This window comes from Charadrius vociferus, unplaced genomic scaffold (assembly GCF_000708025.1).
Source record: "Charadrius vociferus isolate BGI_N301 unplaced genomic scaffold, ASM70802v2 scaffold311, whole genome shotgun sequence".
NCBI lineage: Eukaryota > Metazoa > Chordata > Aves > Charadriiformes > Charadriidae > Charadrius > Charadrius vociferus.
The window spans coordinates 3183225-3203108 of NW_009646965.1; the positions used below are offsets into that span (position 1 = coordinate 3183225).

General features: G+C 37.3%; 1 protein-coding gene across 1 annotated transcript in view; it reads right to left on the bottom strand.

The window, feature by feature from the left end:
- Positions 1–19884, bottom strand: part of NAALADL2 (N-acetylated alpha-linked acidic dipeptidase-like 2) — a 272257-nt gene that overhangs the window by 193370 nt on the left and 59003 nt on the right. The window contains exon 3 of the mRNA XM_009895320.1: positions 9519–9638. Within this exon, the coding sequence (XP_009893622.1) occupies positions 9519–9638 (120 nt within the window). The remainder of the gene's footprint in view (positions 1–9518; positions 9639–19884) is intronic.

Here is a 19884-nt window from a genome sequence, read left to right on the forward strand (position 1 = left end):
GAGTGCATCAAATAACCCTAGGCAAAATAAGAAAAAACTTCCATAGGCTATAGAATGTAAAGTATAAAAACCTGGTTTCACAGATACCAGTGAAAAGGTTGGCTATCAGCGTTCAGCAAGACCACATCTCTGCTCAAAGTTCTGATACAATGCAAACTACAAGTGTATTTGAAAGGGCAGAATTCAGATTTTCATACATAAATCACAAGAGCTGATTTTGTGAACCAGTTCTCACAGATGAGTCTCTAAAGCCATGCAGAACAAATGCAAATTGAACCAAGGTCTGGATCTGGCTGTAACTCCTAAACTGTAGGACCAGCTTCAAAGCTATTTCTATTCAGAGAACCCACTGGGTTACTGAATCATTTTTTTCTGAACTGCGTTAACTTAGCTGCATTTTAAAGGATAGATAACAAAAAGAGCCACAAGGCACAAAAATCATTCTTCAGCTGAGTAATCTGTGACATCCTGGTTTATCAAATAAAATGCTGATTCTAGGAACAGAACTATTTACTTCTGTAGTCTCTTAAATAAAGTTTTACATAAACACTTTTTTCAACAATAATGACTTTTGATATCTTTCAGATCAGTTCACAGACATGTAAATAAACAGATTGTTAAGAATTAATTACTGTGAAACAAGAAAAGAAGACCTAAGAGCATAAAAAGGCCAGAGAGTCATCATAAATTCTTTTTAATAAAATAATAAACCAGTAACTGATGCAGAACACGTCATAACATTCAAACCCACTATAGAATGAGGGGAGTTCTTATAAAACACTTGTTGCCTGAAGAAAGAAGACCTTTTCCTCTGGTCATTATTCCAGAAAACACAAAATAACCAGCACGTACAGTACTGGTATGGGTTGCTTCTCCTAGTCCAGAAGCTGACACCTTCAAAGAGCCAGAAGGCAGAGATCTGTTCTGGTAGGATAAGATTTCATATATTCACCCCTCATCTCTACTCAAAGTTCCTGTGTCTTCCATTTTCTTTTTCACTTTCTCAGCTGTTGTTGAAATCAAACAGTATGTGCTGGAAACCCAAAATGAAAAATAAGGCCCAGATAATTTGTCTGTCAATGGCTCTTTTGTGAAGTCCAAGCTCAACTAATCTGAAGGGCCAGATCAATTAGCAGCTTGGGTAACAAAAATTGCCTATAATTTCCTATAAAAGCAGCAGAAAAAGTGCCAGCTCCACTTGCAGAAGTATGGCTGGTGCATCTGCTGAAAGAGCAAATTCAAAAGGTTTAGGTTTCATGACGGAAAGAGAAAGCGCCTCAGTCTTTCCTATTGCCCTGCGCAGGAGTAGCTCATCAGCTGTGTGGATTCAGGGCTCTCAGGTACAAACTGAGGCAATGGGTTTCTTTGCCGAGCTCTGCTTCAGAACAACTGCCTTACAGCAAAGCCATTTCCCTTGACTTTGCACCATTTATCAGGACACGGCACTCAGACAGTAAATTGGATGATTGCATTTACCACTCACTTTTTAAGGGCTTGATAAAATAGAAAATTATGCTTGGGCTTCACACCTCTACAATCCAACAAGAGCTTCAGAAGACCCCAGAATGAAATTTTTATGAGTCAGCCATACTCCATTTTTGAATGGAAGCCACTTAAGGTCTCACTCAATTTAAGCCTATTGTACTAAAAGGAAGAGACCTGCCATAAAATGGTCAGCCCTTTCCCTCGGGAAATAGGGATTCATAATGGGAGCTGGAATAATTTTTCAAAGGATGCATTTAATACATGTACTGAATGTGCAATTAAACACCCAATTGAGTATATGAATATTTAGAATTTTCTCTTGGGAAAATAATTAAGTGTTCAGTGTTACTGAAGATAACAGGACCATGTACCTAGTCAAACAGCTAAGAAATCAGCGTTTGATTCAGCAGGGGGACTTCAGGAACTTCTGTATCAATCCAGAAGAGAAGGAGAGAATTCTAACTACAACTGGGAATACGTGTATGTCTGCAAAACAGCAATGACTTCTCAAAACATTCAGGGAAAATTCTGTGGCATCAGAAACGCAGAACAATCGATACCTACTTTTGCTCATTAACTTACATGTCCCCTCGTTTACTTTGCTAATAGCACATTTCTCCTTCCATTTAAACAAATCCAGGGTTTTGTAATCGAGAAAGAAATGAGTAATAACTGAAAGTCCTTTTACTGATGCAACCAAAATGTTAATTACTTGAGAATATTGACAAGTTGTGCTATAATTATGCTTCCTTCCAGACAGCAATTGTTTTTCTCAACAAAACCCCACCCCTTCCGTAGTCTTCTTACTGCTTACAAGAGCAAATTACTTTCCCCCATTTATACAGGATAAAGAAAAAATTCTCACTCTAGTTTTATGTGCTGTAGCGCACTTGACTAAAGGGATACGAGAGCAAATTTTTTTCAACTATTTCATATTCATCTGGACAGATACGGATTGGATTTATAAGTGCACTGGCATTGCTTCACTTTTAGGTGGCACAGGTCACAGTACATCATCCTTCAAATGCCGGATTAAGTACCAGGTAAACTGACACACTCAGTTTAAATTACTCTGGGTACTAACAGCTTTCTAGGAACTGAACAATAGAGCTCAGCATGATCTGGTCCCAATCAGCAATACAAAACCACTCTGTTAACTTTTTTATCAATTATAGATTTCTGAAGTCAGTATCATTTCTCAATTTTCCTTCCCATAGTACCTCACACAGAGAGGAAAAAAAACGTATCAGAATTGGTACTTCCATTTTTTTTTAAAGCTATGTTTTAAAATAGGTGTGCCAATAAAAAATTCAAATATGACTTCAGGATGAAGCATTAAGTGATAAATCTGTGCAGAGAGACTTGTTGTTTTACCTCAGGTACGTGTACTCAATGGGCTGGGGGTAGATTCCTTAGTCACCCCAGCGCAGAAAAGATTTATGATATGGAGGCACGGTGTCTCCAGGCTTCTCTAATTAACTATTAGGGCTTGTTCCTTCTGTTCAAAGGGACAAGCAAGCATTGTTATCAGTCAAAGCAGGAGGAGTATAACTGAGGACTATGTCTACCAATGTCTTAAATCTGATACACTTTCAGGTGAAGGAAGACCCATGGTCTTTCTTCAAAACAAACATAAATTTTCTCAATGATCACTAAAGAGCAAAATAGCTTGTGTATCATTCCAAGAATCATGAAATCAGGAAGAGGTAAATCAGTGAAAAAAGAATCATTCAAAAGACAGGATTGATAGCAGGATGAAACCTCAATTACATGAAGAGCTTTTTGGTATAGACTATTGTCCAGTAAGTTTTTTGAAGGCCTTAGTACAGATTTTTTTGTACATAGGAAGTAGACAAAGAAATTAAAAGGAAGCCTTCTTCAGATTGGGCTGTATCTAACAGATTAAAGAAGCTGAGGAGGGAGAAGGTTAAGAATACAAGTACACTAAATTTAATCTTTGGGGAAAACAAAAAAAAAGATAAAGAATAGCAATAAAAGCAACTGACTTGAAGGAGGGAATCTTCTATAAACTCAGGGAAGACAAAGGCTAAGGAAAAAGCAACTAGTAGTTCCTTGAAGACAGATTAAGAACAAGCATATTTTTTAGGAATATAATTTGGCAAAATAACAATCAGACTTGTTGATACGTTTTGCTATCAATCAGTCTGAACTCACCTTGGGTTATTCAAGAGAAACTCTCAGGCCTTTGGGAATCGAGATAACATTTTAAAATGATGATAAATTAGAGAAAACCTGAGACACAGGATACCATTCAAGGGGATGTTATGAGGTGATCCCTTCAGATCCAGATCTCCAGGTCTAGTTTTATACACTTCTGTAACTTTTATTCACACTACCTATACCTATAGTTCAAATTTTCAAAGAGGGCTTTGGAAGGGGATATAATATCATTAAAAATTCCATAGCACTCACATGGGAAATGGGTATATAAAGACTTCAGGCGCCTTGGCAAAAATTCCATCCTACAAAAAAAATACCCAAAACACAGTGTGCTTAGTAATGAAACATATATAAGGTATTGAATTTCCCTAAAAAACATTCTGTTCAATAGAATTTATATATGTAGCACACTGTATATATAAATTCATATACACACACATATAATGTGTATCTATAGGGAGGGAGAGAGAGAGAGAGAGAGAGAGAGAGAGAGAGAGAGAGAGAGAGAAAGTCCTAGTTACTGGAGATTTAAAATGTAATCTTCACAATTATATGTGCTAGCCATAAAATGTACCAAAGGGGAAGAAACAAACAGCGTAGGCAGCAGAAAAGTGAAATGACTTTTTTCAAAGTAAACTTATTTAAAACTAACACAGCTATTAAATAGAATCATTTTTTCAAATTGCCTTTATTCTGGGAATCTTTAATATTTTCCATTTAGTAAATCCTTATCCGTAAGTGTCTGCCAATAACCTCTGTATAAACATGCAAGCATCCACATTTCTAAACTTTATGACAGTTAAAAAGCAATTGTATGAATATTTATGAAGACAGTAAATTATTAAAATAAATTTAGATATTTACACATTAGAACAACATCTTCATTTAATGGATGTGGAAAAAATGTTAATATGTAAACATTTAAAAGATGAAGTGGTTTGGCCTTCAGGGCTTTTGTTACTCTATTAAAAGTTAATTTAGGACAGAAATTATGGCTTTGTCTTGAATCCCAACCCCAAAAGACTAAATCATGATCAAGACTCACAACATTTTTCAAAAAATTCATCTCTGATGATGTTTCCAGAGGCTGGATATTGAAACTGCTGCATCGTTCTCACTGAAAAAAAAGCTCCTCTGGCTTCTTTTATGCACTCACAGTGGTGACACATACTCAAACGAGTTTTAGGGCAGAGGAGCTGGGTGCTAGCAAGGCAGTTTCATCAATCTTTTTGTCACCACACATTCTATACCATTGGAATGTGTTACTTGTCTACAAACCCAGCAGACAACTCAAGTTGCTCTTTCTCAAGAAGGTGTTCTACATCACAGAAATGATTTCCTTAATCCTTAATTAAGTAATAAATTTCATCATTTATGTATCCTTCTGATTCAAAAGGACATTAGTGAGTCTGGTGTGACCTCCTGGCTACTGAAGTCCACCAGTGACCCCAATAACCTGTGTTCCACCAAAACACAAATTTTCCTTGTAGCCAGAACACCAGAAGGCAGTCACAATCAATGTGAAGGCGTGAAGAATCAAGTGTTCTATCTTTTTTATGGCAGTTCATTCCAGAAGTTCTGCTTAACTTCTGTTCTACGTTTGTTTCATTTCAGCTTTTTCCTCAAGAAAGTTTTTCTTCTTCCTTAATCCAGTCCCCTCTTTATTCAGAAACAATCCAGTTCTTACAAGTCTCTCAAACTAGCCACAAGATCCCTTTAGGAGTAGCCATAGTGGTTTAAAATTTTTCCTTCTGTCAGTTCTTCAGGACTGTGAATTATTCTGGGTGAAGAGACAGAGATTACTGCACCGTGGCTATGTCAAGTTAATGCATCCTATGCGTACTCCCTGTATGCTTCACTCCTCAGTCCACTGCCTTAGTTGTGTTGGGATAGAAAATTGTCACTCCAGGCGCCGGGAGTATTAAATTCCTAAACCTTTCAGTTGCATTTGAAAATTACTCTGCCTTTGCCACACTGTAACTCGCTCCAGCCCTCAAAGCATTTCTACCATTCTTTTCTCCCACTTTTAATATTAATTTTATAATAGGCTACAGATTCTTGCTCCCTTACTGATCTTAATAGTGCCAGTTCAATGGTAAAACCCCTTTCTAAATCTCCACTCCACTATGATTTATATATATGTTAATACATATCCCTTTTTTATCTTTTCTTTTTATCACAGCAATGTAAGCTCTGCTTGTCGTGTCCCCCCCCACCCCCGAGTCAATGCTCTTTTTGGTACTTTACTGTGCTATAAAGGTAGGGTCCGTGTTCTTTCTTTTTATGTGTAACCTATCACATGGCTGTAGTAACATATTATTTATTTGAAAAGGTCCAGCTTAAGGGATGGATTGAGATGTGTCCGTATAGCTCTGCTGAGACTCTAGGAAACGTGCCCACCGAAATAGCTGCTGCCCCTCTTGCCCGGATCAGATACTATGTTCTGTTTCAGTGGAACAGAAATACAATATTCCCAAGAAAATCTGAAAATCATACTCAATTACAAAAATAATTCGAGGTCAGATTTCTATAAATCTTGGTCTCACAAAGCATCTTAAATTATGAACCTTACAAAATTTAATCAGAATTAATCACATTAAGGATTCAACTGCATATTCTAACAGCACATTAACTTCAGGCTTTTCTGCATACTCCAAAATCCCTGTATTTTCCAATTCCAAGTTAGTCCAAGCTCTGAACGCTGTCTATTATTTTCAGTGTGTCTGAAGATATGAGATGGGACCAATCTGAAAGACTGAAAGTAGAAGCTCCAATGTATTTTCAATCTTGATTCTCCTCCAAATTTTGTACTCTACCCAATCTCCATAAAACACCAAACTAAACCTCTAAAGCAAAACTACTGTCAGTATTACAATTATTTTTCCAAACAGTCAAATTTCTGTCACTTGGCCTTATTTCTATAAACGATTCCCTTGTACATCAAGCTGTTTTCTACCAGCACATACTTCTTTCTGTTAATGTGATTTAAAGACTAAAGAAATGTTGTTCAGTTTTCATGGTGAGTTTTCTGTCAGCAGCAGTTTATTATTTCTTTCAGGCTTTTTCCAATGGACTCAATATGGAGAGAAAGAACAGTTGAGATTAAAAAAAAAAAAAAGGCAAATTAAAAACACAAAAGGGGAAAATAGGAAAACCGCATGAAAAACAGCAGTTGATGATGGCAGTAAAAGAGAGAGGCAAAAAGCATACCCATGCGAGGGAAAATGCAAAGCTGACAAACAAAGACACGATTAGAAACTCTTATGAAGATGAAACCTCAATGCAGGATCTATGTCCTGGTTTGGACTCAAATCCAGAGTGAGATATTTTTATAATATAAAGTAATAATAATGAGAAATTAAAGAACATTAAAATGTGAAAAATACAAGTTAAATACAGAAATTCGAATGAAAACCATTGTGTGTGTGTATATATATAGCGACAGCTCTGTTATGAGCTAGCGTTCTGTTTTAATGTGATGTAAAACCAAGCACGTGGAAGACAGAGATAAGGAAAATAGAAGCAGAGGGAAGTATCTGCTGCAACAGAAATGTGAGATGCAGTAAGTACAGAAACATAAACATTAGTGGGAACAAAGATACAAAAAGTGGTTTCAGTAGTGAGATACTGGGCCCATTTAAACCAGCAGGACTTGCTGTTCAAGGCAATCTTTCTCTCACTTCAAATATTCTTTATGAAAGAAGAATTGATAATTCTGATACCTTCCTACATATTTTCCTCATACTTTTAATACCTTGCAATTATTTCACAGCCAAAGAGACACAATTTATATTCTAAAAAAAGGCAGTTTACAACCTCAAAAAGAAGAAATAACAAATAAAGGCCAAGCTTCCTACCTGTGCGAGCAGAACACAAAAAGTGGGTTTGGGGAGTTGTATTTTTAGCTTAGAGCCCGAGCATGCATTCGGAGTTGATCTCCTGATCATACCACGCTTTGGCTCATATTCTGTAACAGACTCTCTATGTGCAAAATGGGTTTTTTTAGAATAGCAGCTGAGCACCAGAAGTGTGGCTAATACACCTCAGCCACCAATTAGCATTTACTTCTTGGGACCAGACGACAGCCAACCCCCAAAAAAAAAGTTCCAGAGATGCGCCCTGTTCTCAGCACTGACGGTTTTTCCCTACTCCTTCAGGCTGCACTGCTTGCTAATTTAGACACAGTAAGTGCTTACAAGAACACAAATTAAACTGGTAAAAAGTCCATCTCGTACACTTTAGACAGTGCTATAACAGCAAACTTTGCATCTTTATCAAATTCCTACTTTATGAGCCCCAATTGCTATTTCATTGTTTTTGACACTTAGTGGCAAAATGCAGCCTAAGATCTATCAGTGGAAATGATGCACAACAGCCAAGTTCCAACAATGATAACTGACCTTTCATGGCTGTAATTAGATTGCATCTAAATAATTCAAATAAACAGCTAAAGCTACTCAGTTGAAAATGGCATTTTTATTGAGACAAATATTATTCCCACAGAAAAAAAATATTAAGTGTTTATTTTCTGAACCTGGGTTGTGGTCCCAATTGTGCTTTCTATGGCCGACAGAGCAGATCCTGATTCTCTTAATTATAAGATCTGGACTTACTGTTCTTTTATAATTGCTTTTGTGAATTGGGAATGAATTATTTAAATATTTCTTGGGCTAGTGTATTTTCTGAAAGCAAAACAGCGTTTTTATTTAGAAAATATTAGCAATAGAAGGAAGTTACTTGACATTTAGAGGGTAAGCGTGGTTTATATCTTGAGTCTATTACGTCTAATGTGCAAAGTGGATTGGTGAGCTCTACCTCTGCGCTCTCTGCCAGTGCTGGAATTGGAGGAGAAAGAATGGACACACATCCCCCTACGTACATCCCTCCCCACCCATAATTGCAACCAAAGAAGAAGGAAAGAGGGAGTGGAAGAAAAACATAGTTCTTGTTTTGAACTAGTGGTAACCTACCCATAGACCAGTAAATCGTAGGGATTTTGCAGGAGTGACTGGTCATTAATGGCAGGGGGAAAAAAACGCCTGCTTGTGTATCTCAGGGTAGTCTGCTCACACATTTCACACAGCAGAAAACACCACAAGAAGTTAAAGTTCTTTTCCAGCTCTCAGTCCCTTTCTTCCCTCTGAGGTGGTAACGATGGCAGAAAAAACGAAGGTGACAAAGGCAAATTCTCCACAGAGCGAGGCTATATTATGTCATGATGAAATCAAGTTACGATGTCATTTCTTAAATCCATAACCAATAGCGTTAGTCCTCCTATGGCATACCCAATCGGTTACTACTTCGCAATATCCGTGCTGGCAGCAGCACATCAGCACCAAGGTCTAAGTGCTGAGCTTTAGATGCAGCCCAGTGGGAAGATGCGCAGAAGCCCGAGGCCAGGTGAGCACATACCGTGCTCTGCCTCCTCTCACAGCATGCTCAAACTACAGCCAGCAGCCAACTACTACAGACAATTATGCAGAAACAAAAGATTTCAGTCCGGTGTTATAAGTAGATTTTTAGCAGACACGGATTCAACCATTCTTCCTCTCAGTTGTCTTCCCCCCGGCTTTGTTATTTCTTTAACGGATTTCTTTATTTGCCAAAGGGCTTATAGTACACGCAGAGAAAATATGGCATACTACTGGGGCACTGTAAGACATGCAGCAAAATAAATAACTGTAACACATAAAAGTGCAGAAATAATAAAGAAATAATATCAGGAAGAATCTAAATGCCAGTAAATCCTGACTTATTGGGATAGAATGGGACGGTCCTTGTTTCGGTATTTTGAAACTGAAAAAAACCCCAAATAAATAATTCTGGTAAAGTGCAACAAGTGTTTGACTAACCTTATAGAGCAAAGGTGATTGTCCTAGCTTCAAAAGTGCAATTTTTTTGGTCACGTTTGTAATGGCTTGAATCCGGATCAAGTCTTCCACGGTCCCATACTGTATATCAACAAGTTCTGCCTGCAAAGAGAAGACAACGTTCAGGCTATACCTACCACCATGCATCACTGAGGGCACTCCTTCCACAGAAACGAAGTCGTTTGCATACGTACAAGCGCCTGAGCAGAGTTCTGCAATTACCTTACCCCCAGTCCTAATCAGGAATCCCTGCAATAACAAAGAGCTTGAGAATTCAGTCTGACAGACAAATTTATATCTTTGCAGTCTTCACTCACAATTCATCAGCCGTGATAAAACCCCAATGTTTTTTTGCCAGTGGTTACAAGAAGTGGTGCTGGTTCTGATGAGAATTTGCCCTCGTTAGCTACAGGAATATATTTAAAACCACGTGAGGCACACTAACTCACTTTTGTTAAAAGGAATCAGAGCCTTGTAAAGCATTTCAGAAAATGAGTGAATGATTATATTGGTCACTTATGAAAGTACACAGATCATACATGCTCTATCAGTGGACATTTTTGTTACGTGGTCTCATGATTCCTGAGCAGCCTTACCTTAACTATTGAAGTATTTTCTTATAATCCATCAGTTATCCGAGCATTATGCTAAGATAACGATAGTGATAAGAGACTACGCTGCTCTGATGACTAAACTTTTCTCTTGATACATATTTTTAAATTATTTTCAACTAAATTAAAAGTGTTTAGAGCATGAAGATCTTCAGCTCTTCAGTTAGGACACTGCAAGAATATGTAGTAAACGTCTAGGTTATTATTAAACGTCAAGCATTGGCAGTAATGGAAAAAACACTTCTAGATGTGTTTTCAAGGATTTCATATATATATATATATAAAAAATATATTTTACATATATATAATTTAAGAATGACCAAGGGCATTTTTCTCACAGAACGTTATGAAGCTCTCAGGACACCATCAAGGACATTCGGGAAACTCTAAATCCCTACACAGTGTTCACATAAAACACAAATACAAGAAGACACAAGAATATTACAAGAGTGTTTAAAAATTAAAATAAGAGAAGCAATACAAGATGGAAAAGTTCCTCTTTCAGTTCAGTTTGGGTAACTCAAGTATGGACTCATTGCCAAAGGCAACAGTTCTGATTTTGGTCACCTCTACACAAACTGTTTAAATTCCAGCAACAGTTGTTCTGGATACGTAGGATGTGTGAAATTTTACTAGATTCCTGAACATGAGTATTTTAGGAAAGTGTTTATCCTTATACAGCTGTATCTGAATATTTTGTCTGAGTTTGTACCTCAACATTTAAGCTGAAATCATACAAAAAATTTTCCAAGGTTCCTGTCCTCTTAAATGTATTCTTTTGAACTCTCAAGTTAACAAGTTTCTAAGTCTGTAACATGTCACCAGTGCTGTCTAAACCAAACATTTAGAAAGGTCAGCCAAAGTTATAAAAGACTTCTGGAACAGGCAAACATCAGATTTAACGCCAAATGCTGAAACTTAGGAACAGAAAATCTTGCACTTCATACAGTTTCTTCTGAAATATGTGGGGGTTTTAATATTTAAAAAACTTGAAAACTATTTCATAAGAAAATTCAAGTGGGTGACTACAGGCTGAAATCCAATATAAATTTTTTCCTATGTGATCTCATAGTATGTGAAAAGTATGATAAAATCAAGCGAAGAAGTTTTTATACCAGCAGAAGCTTTTTTACATTTTACCTAATCTGATGCCCCTGGTGATAGAGTTCACCTCAAATGAGCAAAGGGTATTAACCAGTGTACTTCTTGAAGTTCACACAAATTTTACCTCATTCCCTAGATCTCAGCTTTATTTTAATTTGTACCTACAGACAGGTCAATAGATACATTTTAGTGCAATAATTATTAGAGTCTCAAAAGTCTTATGGCTTGAGAGGTTATATCGAAGCTGATTTCTGGGGAGACCTCTAATCTAATTCCTTTGGACCCAATGCCTTTCAAGCAAACCAAAAATCAGGGCTTTCATCATTTGTATGAGAGAAACTACACTGAATTTTCCTGAGGCAAAATCAATACACAAAGATAGAACATAATGAAGTATCAAACCATTGGCTTCTACAGTACACCTGTGTGAAAGCGAGATCCCTGCCCATCTACATTCATGCGCTGCTTTCCCTTCGCACCGTTTTTGCTAGCTGCTCCTCCAGGGTGCTATCCACCGCTCTGTAAACAACAAAACTACATGTTTGCACAATTATTAATGCATTTAGCAACTGCCCTTGGATGTTCTTAGTTAATTTATGGATGCAAACTGCATCTTCAAGAGCTACTCACCGGTCTTTCCCAGGCAACGTACCAGCTCAACAATGAGCCGAATAAAAGGCCCTACAAAGGCACAGCTCATTTTTTAATTATGTGAGAACCAGAACTTGACTCCCTGCTGCCCCAAACACTCTGCAAACCATGTTCTTTGCTCCAAATGTTAAAAGTAAGTCCCAATGCCAAAGCTATTAAATACATTCATACATTGAGAGTACATGTAAGAAGTCATTACATAATGAAAAAGCAGCTGGGTATAATACAACAAAGAGTTATATGTGCTTTCATTACACATCTTCCACATGAAGGATAGGTCAAAGCTCAATATATTAGAAGTCTGTCTTTTGCACTTGCCTGAAAATAAGTATGACCTAAGCCTCTTGTTACTGTTCGTCTTTAGGGGTAACGGCATACTTCTATTTCACTGCGACTTCGAAGTGGTTCTCTTCCCATCGCAAATCTTTGACCCTTAATTTTACCTTTCTGGGAACCGCGGGTAAAAATATTGCACGTGTCTACCAAAGTAAGTTATCACATCCTGGTAACATCACATATAGCCTAGCAGCTGGAGGTTTGCACAGCTAATCTCAGATCTAACTTTAGCTAAAATGATAAAAGTATGGAAAAAATCTTCTCTTGACCAAAACTACACATGGTTCCTCCCCTCCCAAAGTCAATAACCCACCGGAAGAATTTAGAACAAAGTCATAAAGTTTTGGCAGTACAGTCCAGAAATTAAAAGGTAAACATTAAATTATAAAAATAGTTTTAAAAATTATTCCTACTCCTTCCCTTCTTCTACATTTGAATACGTCAGTAAAATGTGCAATAAAAAGCAAATTATTTTGCACTACTTAACAACATCATATGCTAGCTTAGAGTAGTCAGTTCTATTTTATTTAATACACTGGGGCTCCAGTAATTGGACCCTTTACTTCTAGGATAAAATAAAATATCGAAAAAATACACCTTTAATGTAACATTAAAGAATCCTATTAAATGCAAAAAGTGTTACCCTCTCAACAATCCACTGAGAAATTAACAGTCCATTTTTTGTATGAGTCCCGTTTTAGTCACAACATTCCTAACACCTCCAAAAATGAATAAAGATTAAATTTTCTACTCTTTCAGAAACGCTTACATGACAAAATCCCCATTTTACACATTCCAGATTTTAAAAAAGAAAAATACCCCACCCCAAACGACTTTCCTTTGGTAAGATAATTATGTTCAAAACCAAAGGAGAACTCCTTAAATCCTTCAAGAACTGGGAAACTGCTAAAGAATGAGTTGTTTTATCCATTTGAATTAGGTACTTACTCTTTCAATTGTTTCATGCTATGCTGTTTGAAAGATATGACTATTTAGGAACAAATTGTGATGTGCAACATGGAGTTCAGTAGTACTCCCCCATGCATGAAATGAAGGAGGGGTAGGTAATAAAACAAACATTTTTAGAAAAAGTAATTATTTTATGTTAGACTTATTGTTAGTTTCTAAGTCCCAAGATGGTGCTCAATGAGTTGTAAACATTCTATCTTAGAAACTATGATAAAATCCCCCCAAATCAGAAAAAACAAGCACTCTGAAAATGCCACAATCAAGACAGTCAAGGATCTTTTCCCAATTTCTTCTACTTATCTCCAAAATGAAAGAGAATAAAACAGCGTACTTCATCCAGTCATGGATGAGAAAGCCTAAGACAGGTCTTGGAAAAGAAAAGTATGAATAACTGTATGAAGTAGGTGGCAGCTGAGGTCTCGAAGATGCCAGATACTATTTTAAATCTTTCTTTTCTTTGTGAATGCTGATGCAATTTAAAAAAAAAAAAAAAAAAAAAAAAGAAAAATGGAAATCTGTTTGTCATATCACATTGTTAATGTTCAGTCAACTTGTACAAGGAAAGGAATTTAAAAACAGCATTATACATCTGCATCCAATAGACTGGCTAAGAGGCCGATTGTGGGTGATTTGCCAGTGACACACAAGACAGGAAAAAAGATTAAGAGAAAAACCCACAGAAAAAGCCCTCAAAGCCATTACAGCCTGGAAAGGATGTTTCTCACAACCACCAAAATGCAGATAAGAAGGTAGCTCTTAAATTCACCTGCTCTAGCTATCAAGGCTGGGAATCTTAGGGTAGAAAAGCATCATACCTAAGCAAATACTTTTACTATTATTTCTTAAGAGAATGCATCAAGGTCAGTACTGAGCAATCTCAAAGAAATCTAATCTGAAAGGAGTAAAATCTGAAAGGTGTAAAGTTACACCAAAACCAAAACTAGCACATAGAATAGCTGTGGTGAAAAATCTTCTCTTCTTAATGTTACCTGTTAGTGGCGCAGTTCAGTAATCTCAAATGATGAATATATTTTACCAACTGCCAACCTGTTGAGTCGTATTAATGAACAGCTTCTACACAAACTTTTTGGGAGCTCAGGACCGTAGATGCTGCAGCTATGAAAACATTCACTAGCATAATCTATGAAAACATTCACTCCAGGCATTCAGCTCATATTCCTGACAGTTCTGATCTACCCACCAAAACAGTGGCAGAAATGGACAACCTAAAGAAACTCCAAGCATTGAAAAAAACCTAAATATTAAATGCTATGTATACAATATGTTTAGGATTGCTTATTCCTCAGAGTAAAGACAATTTCCCCAGAAAGCACATGTGTAATTCTAGAAGTATCAGCCCCCCAGTTCTGTGACTGTTCAGGCTTACTACATCCCCTTCTTTCATTCAAATCAATGCCCTTTATTTATCCTTCAACATTCAGCTACTATTTTCAGGTTGTTCACACAATAAAGGGAACAGAAACATCCAACGCATGATCAATCACAAGTAAATAACCTTCAACTAGTCATCCCGCCTCAAGAAAAAAAACCCACCAACCTCCAAAATATATTTGCAAATTGTATGTGAGAAGACGGCAGTCTGCAATCAGGACACGAGGCTAACTTTAATTAAACACTTCACTATAATTTATTTGCACAGCTCTGAAATTGAGGCTGAAGGCAGCATTCAGCAGAGCATAAAAGTAAACTCAAGCTGGCTGTAGATCAAAGCTGGACATCAACAAACGCGAAGAAAGCTGCAAACACAAAACTAGCTCTTCTCTAAAATTAGAGAAAAGGAAGAAAGCAAAGGAAGAAAGCAAAGGGGAGATAACGGAGCTGTGCCCAAGTACGCCAAATCATTTGTTGGTGTAAACCCTGCTATGCTTTCTGACGGGAACTGCTGCTCCCATTTCAGCCAAAAGCATCCCTCCGATAATCAGGGAGCCACAGCTGCCTCCCCGTGATTGCCACCACCCAAGCTGCCTCCGCTGTCTTATTGTCACACCAGAGACAAAATAAACAGCCACAGCCATCTTTTATGTACTCACTGTATTTCTACAGAAATGTTACTATTCAAAGTTATCTTTCCAGCTTTGTCCTTCACTTGCTTCCAGGCAAAAAGAGGGACAGAGAGAAACCACCTGTGTTTGTGGGTTTAGTGGCATCTGATGACGGTCTGTGGTTCAATTAAAGTGCTGAAGGTTCAACTAAGAAAGTAACGTGCCTAACTACTGATTTCTTCTACAGCGATGGCACTCGGTATGAGCAGGATCAGTCAGTCCGTTCCTTTATGGTCAGGACTTGCCAAAGCCAAGTGCAAGAGCAGTAAGTTTTATCTTTGTTTTGTGTTGCTAGGCTCAGCCTTATCAGAAGACGAAAAGACCCAAGAAAGCATGACCAAGGGTATAATTCAACATTTAGTAAAATAAAGACAAGTCAGACACAAGACAGAAACAAATCAGGAAAGAATTTGAGAGCAGTTTTTAAGAGGAGAGTTCTCGAGGGTTTCTTTACATGAAAGAATACTTTTTTTTTTTAGAGCTGCGTTTGCTATAAAACAAAAAAATCCTTTCTTTAGAAGGAAGTTTTCATGCAAACAGCATACTCCATTGTTTACAATAATTTCAAAATAACACTAGCTTTGAAATCCCCTGCTGGGCTTTCCACTCAATTTCTTTATGAAAAATTTGGTATAGGGCCTCAAAATCCAAGCACGCTGGCTTCTGGTAGCAAATATTACTTACAGCGTTTCATGTGTCCTATGACACTTGCCCATTCTCAAAATGTCTGGGAAACTGTGTGAATAAATTTGGGGTAATTACACAGACATAACTCTCTGATATCCTGTGAATGACTAAACTGTATATTTGAAAGTAAATTCCCCTACCTTCTTGGCCAAATTTGGACACTACTTAGCCAGGCTCTATTTCTAGTAACACAGGATTCCCTATCCTTGAGCTTCTTTTTGTGCCTTATTAGAAACTGGAACAAGAAAAATAATCTTATGCTTTGAAAAATAATAACCTCATGTATTTCCCAAGCAACTGTCTGAGGCCAGCCAAAAAGAAATGATTTGTGTAATATGAATTTGAACGTGCTGTCTGAGCCCAAAAAAGCAAATCATTACAGATCTGGATTAACTGAAGCTGAATACGCTCTGTTACAATACTAAGAGATGCACCTGATCAACAATGTCTGGGCAGATTTAAATCACAGAACTTCCATATTGCTCCACATAGCAAGATACATGTGTGTGGGGTCATTAAAAAACTAGCTGGTCATTAAATAAATAATAGTTTTTACCTACAAGCACTCCTCTTCAAACAGATTCATGACCTTTTTTCTTGGTGGTTGGTAGCACCTTACTCCACAGAGGTTTTCTTTTTTTACTTCAATATTCCTACTCATACAATAAAATTCCAGAATAACTCAATGCGACTCACAGCGTCAGTTTAAACTCAAAAAGGATTCTTTGTGTCTAGGTTTTATTACTTAAAATTACACCCTGCATTACAATGGCAGCTAAAACTGTAATTTGTACCAAAACAGGAAGAAAAAAAAAAAGACATCCCTTAACCTGAAGTCTGATGGTGTTTGGCCTCGCAGACCAAATTCAGTCACAGAGCCATTTTACAGGGGCTCTCTCCCCCCTCTCCCCTCCAGCCCAGCCATCACCGCTCCATTCCAGGCAGCGCTCTGCTGAAGCTTCTCCTACAGGTTTCTTTTGCAGTTCCAGTACCCTTTTCAGAAAGAGACTGAGGTTTAACTTGTTTGCTTGCTTGCTTTACAGCTTATAGCAGGGTTGGTTTTTTTTTATTCTGCTAACTCCCAGGGAGACTGAATTAAGATCGAAGCCTTTTTATAACCTACAGAAAAGAACCTCTTCTGTATTTTATGGTTACAGAGCCCCAGATAAATCTCGGCTGACATAGCTCAGTTCCCTGTTGATAACACTCATCCTGTTGACTCCTCCCTTTATATCGATTTTCAACTTTATTTTTCCCTCTTTTAATTCCTTAATACTTCCCCCCCCCGCCCCAATTACAGTCTTCCAGTTTCCCATTAAGCAGAAGGCAAAACTAATACTTGAGTATAATTTCTTACTTCATGATATCCAGCGAGATATCCAATCAACAAACCTCGTTTTTTTCATCTTTTCTAATGAGTTTTTAAATGCAAATCTAGTTTTTTCAGGTGTTCTGAAATAAAGCATTCTTATTTTCAGTCATACTAAATTGATATTTATTTTAAAGTCTCTAAGCACATTGCTTTGGTGATAAAACACTAAAGGACACAATATCATTTGAGGTCAAAAGTGCTATCAGAAATGATATTATTTTAAACTTTCATTAAGTGATGCTGATTATTTGTCATGTCACAAAACTCAGCAGTGACAAAATTTTAAACTCTAATGATTCTTTATGTGTTTAATATTATTTATATCCTCCTCTTTCTAAGGGTTAACCACAAAGATATTTAGTAGCATTAGTCTCTAAAGCATAAAGTCACATTGATCACACTTTCCTAAGCAGACAGAGTAATCTGTATTTGCCAGCCTACTTTGTTTAGCTTATTCAGGGGTAATTATTCATGCAAACATACATTTACAAATTACATAGACTAAGGATAAACTAAACAAAACAAACAGAATTGTTCAGCTGTAATGTGACCTCTTAAAAAACAAATCATAAGCTACATATGTACACAGTAAATTAGAATGGTGTGATTTAAACCTGGCTTTAAAACTGTCAATGAAATGGCTTTATGGCAGAATCCAGTCTCATCATGTCAGAACTCAAGAAATTCTCAAGGCCGGACTGCAGTGACACGGAGGTTTCACTGGCTACTCTCAAACACAAAGAACCAAAGCAAAACATCCGGAGGCTGCAGACCGTCCTCCTTCAACAGCCTTTTTGTCATATATCAAATAAAACCAGGCATTCCCTCCTGTAGTAGCTACAGCCATTAAGTCTTCCGAGAAGGTGCCTAGAACTGCTTTGTATACAAATAGGTTCTGCAGGCTGCAGCAGAAACTGCCAGCGACCGTAAGGAAGGATCCACCTCAGCTGGGCAGGAGAGGCTACCAAACGGCAAAATCTGTTTGTCGGCTCAGCGTGAAAAACAGTGAAACGTGAGTCTGCACCTACACATCCAGAGATGGAAAGTCACCTCCTGTCTGAAATGACAGGTCGTAAGTACAACGTCCCGTGAATGCCAACGCTGTCTATCAAAGACAGAATGTGTGTCAACTGCAGGGAAATGTCACCTGGAATTGCTTTTGATACTTTCAAAGTAAAATTGAAATACTTCATTTCATAACCATAATACATTTGGTATCTTAATTTCCTAGAGAGTAGTGTTCCAACTTTGTTAACTGTTTCATTTTTAGAGTTAGTCTGGCTGTGTTAAACCAGAAATACCTAGAAAATAGCCTTACAATTTTCAAGTTTCCAATTTTTGCCCCGATTTTGAACACATTTTGAAACAGTGCAATTTTCATAGGATGGGAAGCCTATTTCCCAGTCAACTCTCACGCTACTGCATGCATAGTGTACTGAAACATACAGGCGGGCTGTATTTCTATGCACAATTGCTATGCAAACATATAAAACATAAGTCGTTGTTCCTGCAGCACATAGATACAGAGAGATAAAATAGACATCTACTTCAAAGATGCGGATCATCACGTGTATGCACAAGAGGAGGTCATCCCCTGCATTAAGAGAACACTTGAACTTTCAGAAATGTCAGTGAGAACTCTACTTTCCAGAGTATAATAAATGCTCTTTCACAGAGTACTTAGAGTCCTTCCTTGGCCAAACATCACACACTTGAACATAATCAGAGATGCCCAACCACATAGTGCTGTAAACACAAATCTGAGTGGTAAAGCAGCATTTTATGCTGGAGAAGCAAACATGCAGTTGTGAAAAGGAAAATGACATCTTCCCTAACTGATGTGAATTTTGTTGTTTTAAGTCGTTACACAGATGCACAGGTCTCTAAATTACCTCTTTAGAAAAGGGATTGGGGAAAAATACATTCTAAAATTACGAATACATTTGGATGAAAGAAAAGGACACCAATGAAAACAGGGAATATACTTGAGCAATAATGAATTGAAGTGACCCAAATGACCGACCAAGACAAATATGAAGAAGGTTGTATGTGAGAACAGCAGAGCTCTACATGATTAAACAAGTCGGTATTTCCATTTTTCACCCTCCTAACATTATGGAAAGACAATTTGCCTTGCAAGAGATATGTAGTGTGTGGATCAGGTGAAACTGTACCAGGAAGAAAAAACAGTTCTTTGTTGTTCCAGGCTTTCAAATTCTGTGTTTAAAAATGCATTCAATATTTTGGAATTGCCATTTGGTCATTAATTGCAATACTGTATTCTGCACTGGATAGTCATCTCAAAGTTTCTATATTGAAGCACCATTTATCTTTGCTTTCAGAAATAGCCAAACTTCACTGTAAAAATGTTTTATTTTTATGAATAACAGCAAGGATTCAATGGACGTTCAGGATAGGGTCCTACCCACTATCCTTGCTATAGCGTTATCAGTAGCTCGCCTTTGTGCTAAGTCCTTCCAAAGGTTAGGGTGAAGGTTTTCCTGAATTGTGTCAGATTTAATACACAAATTTTAAATTGCGATCATTCACCTCTG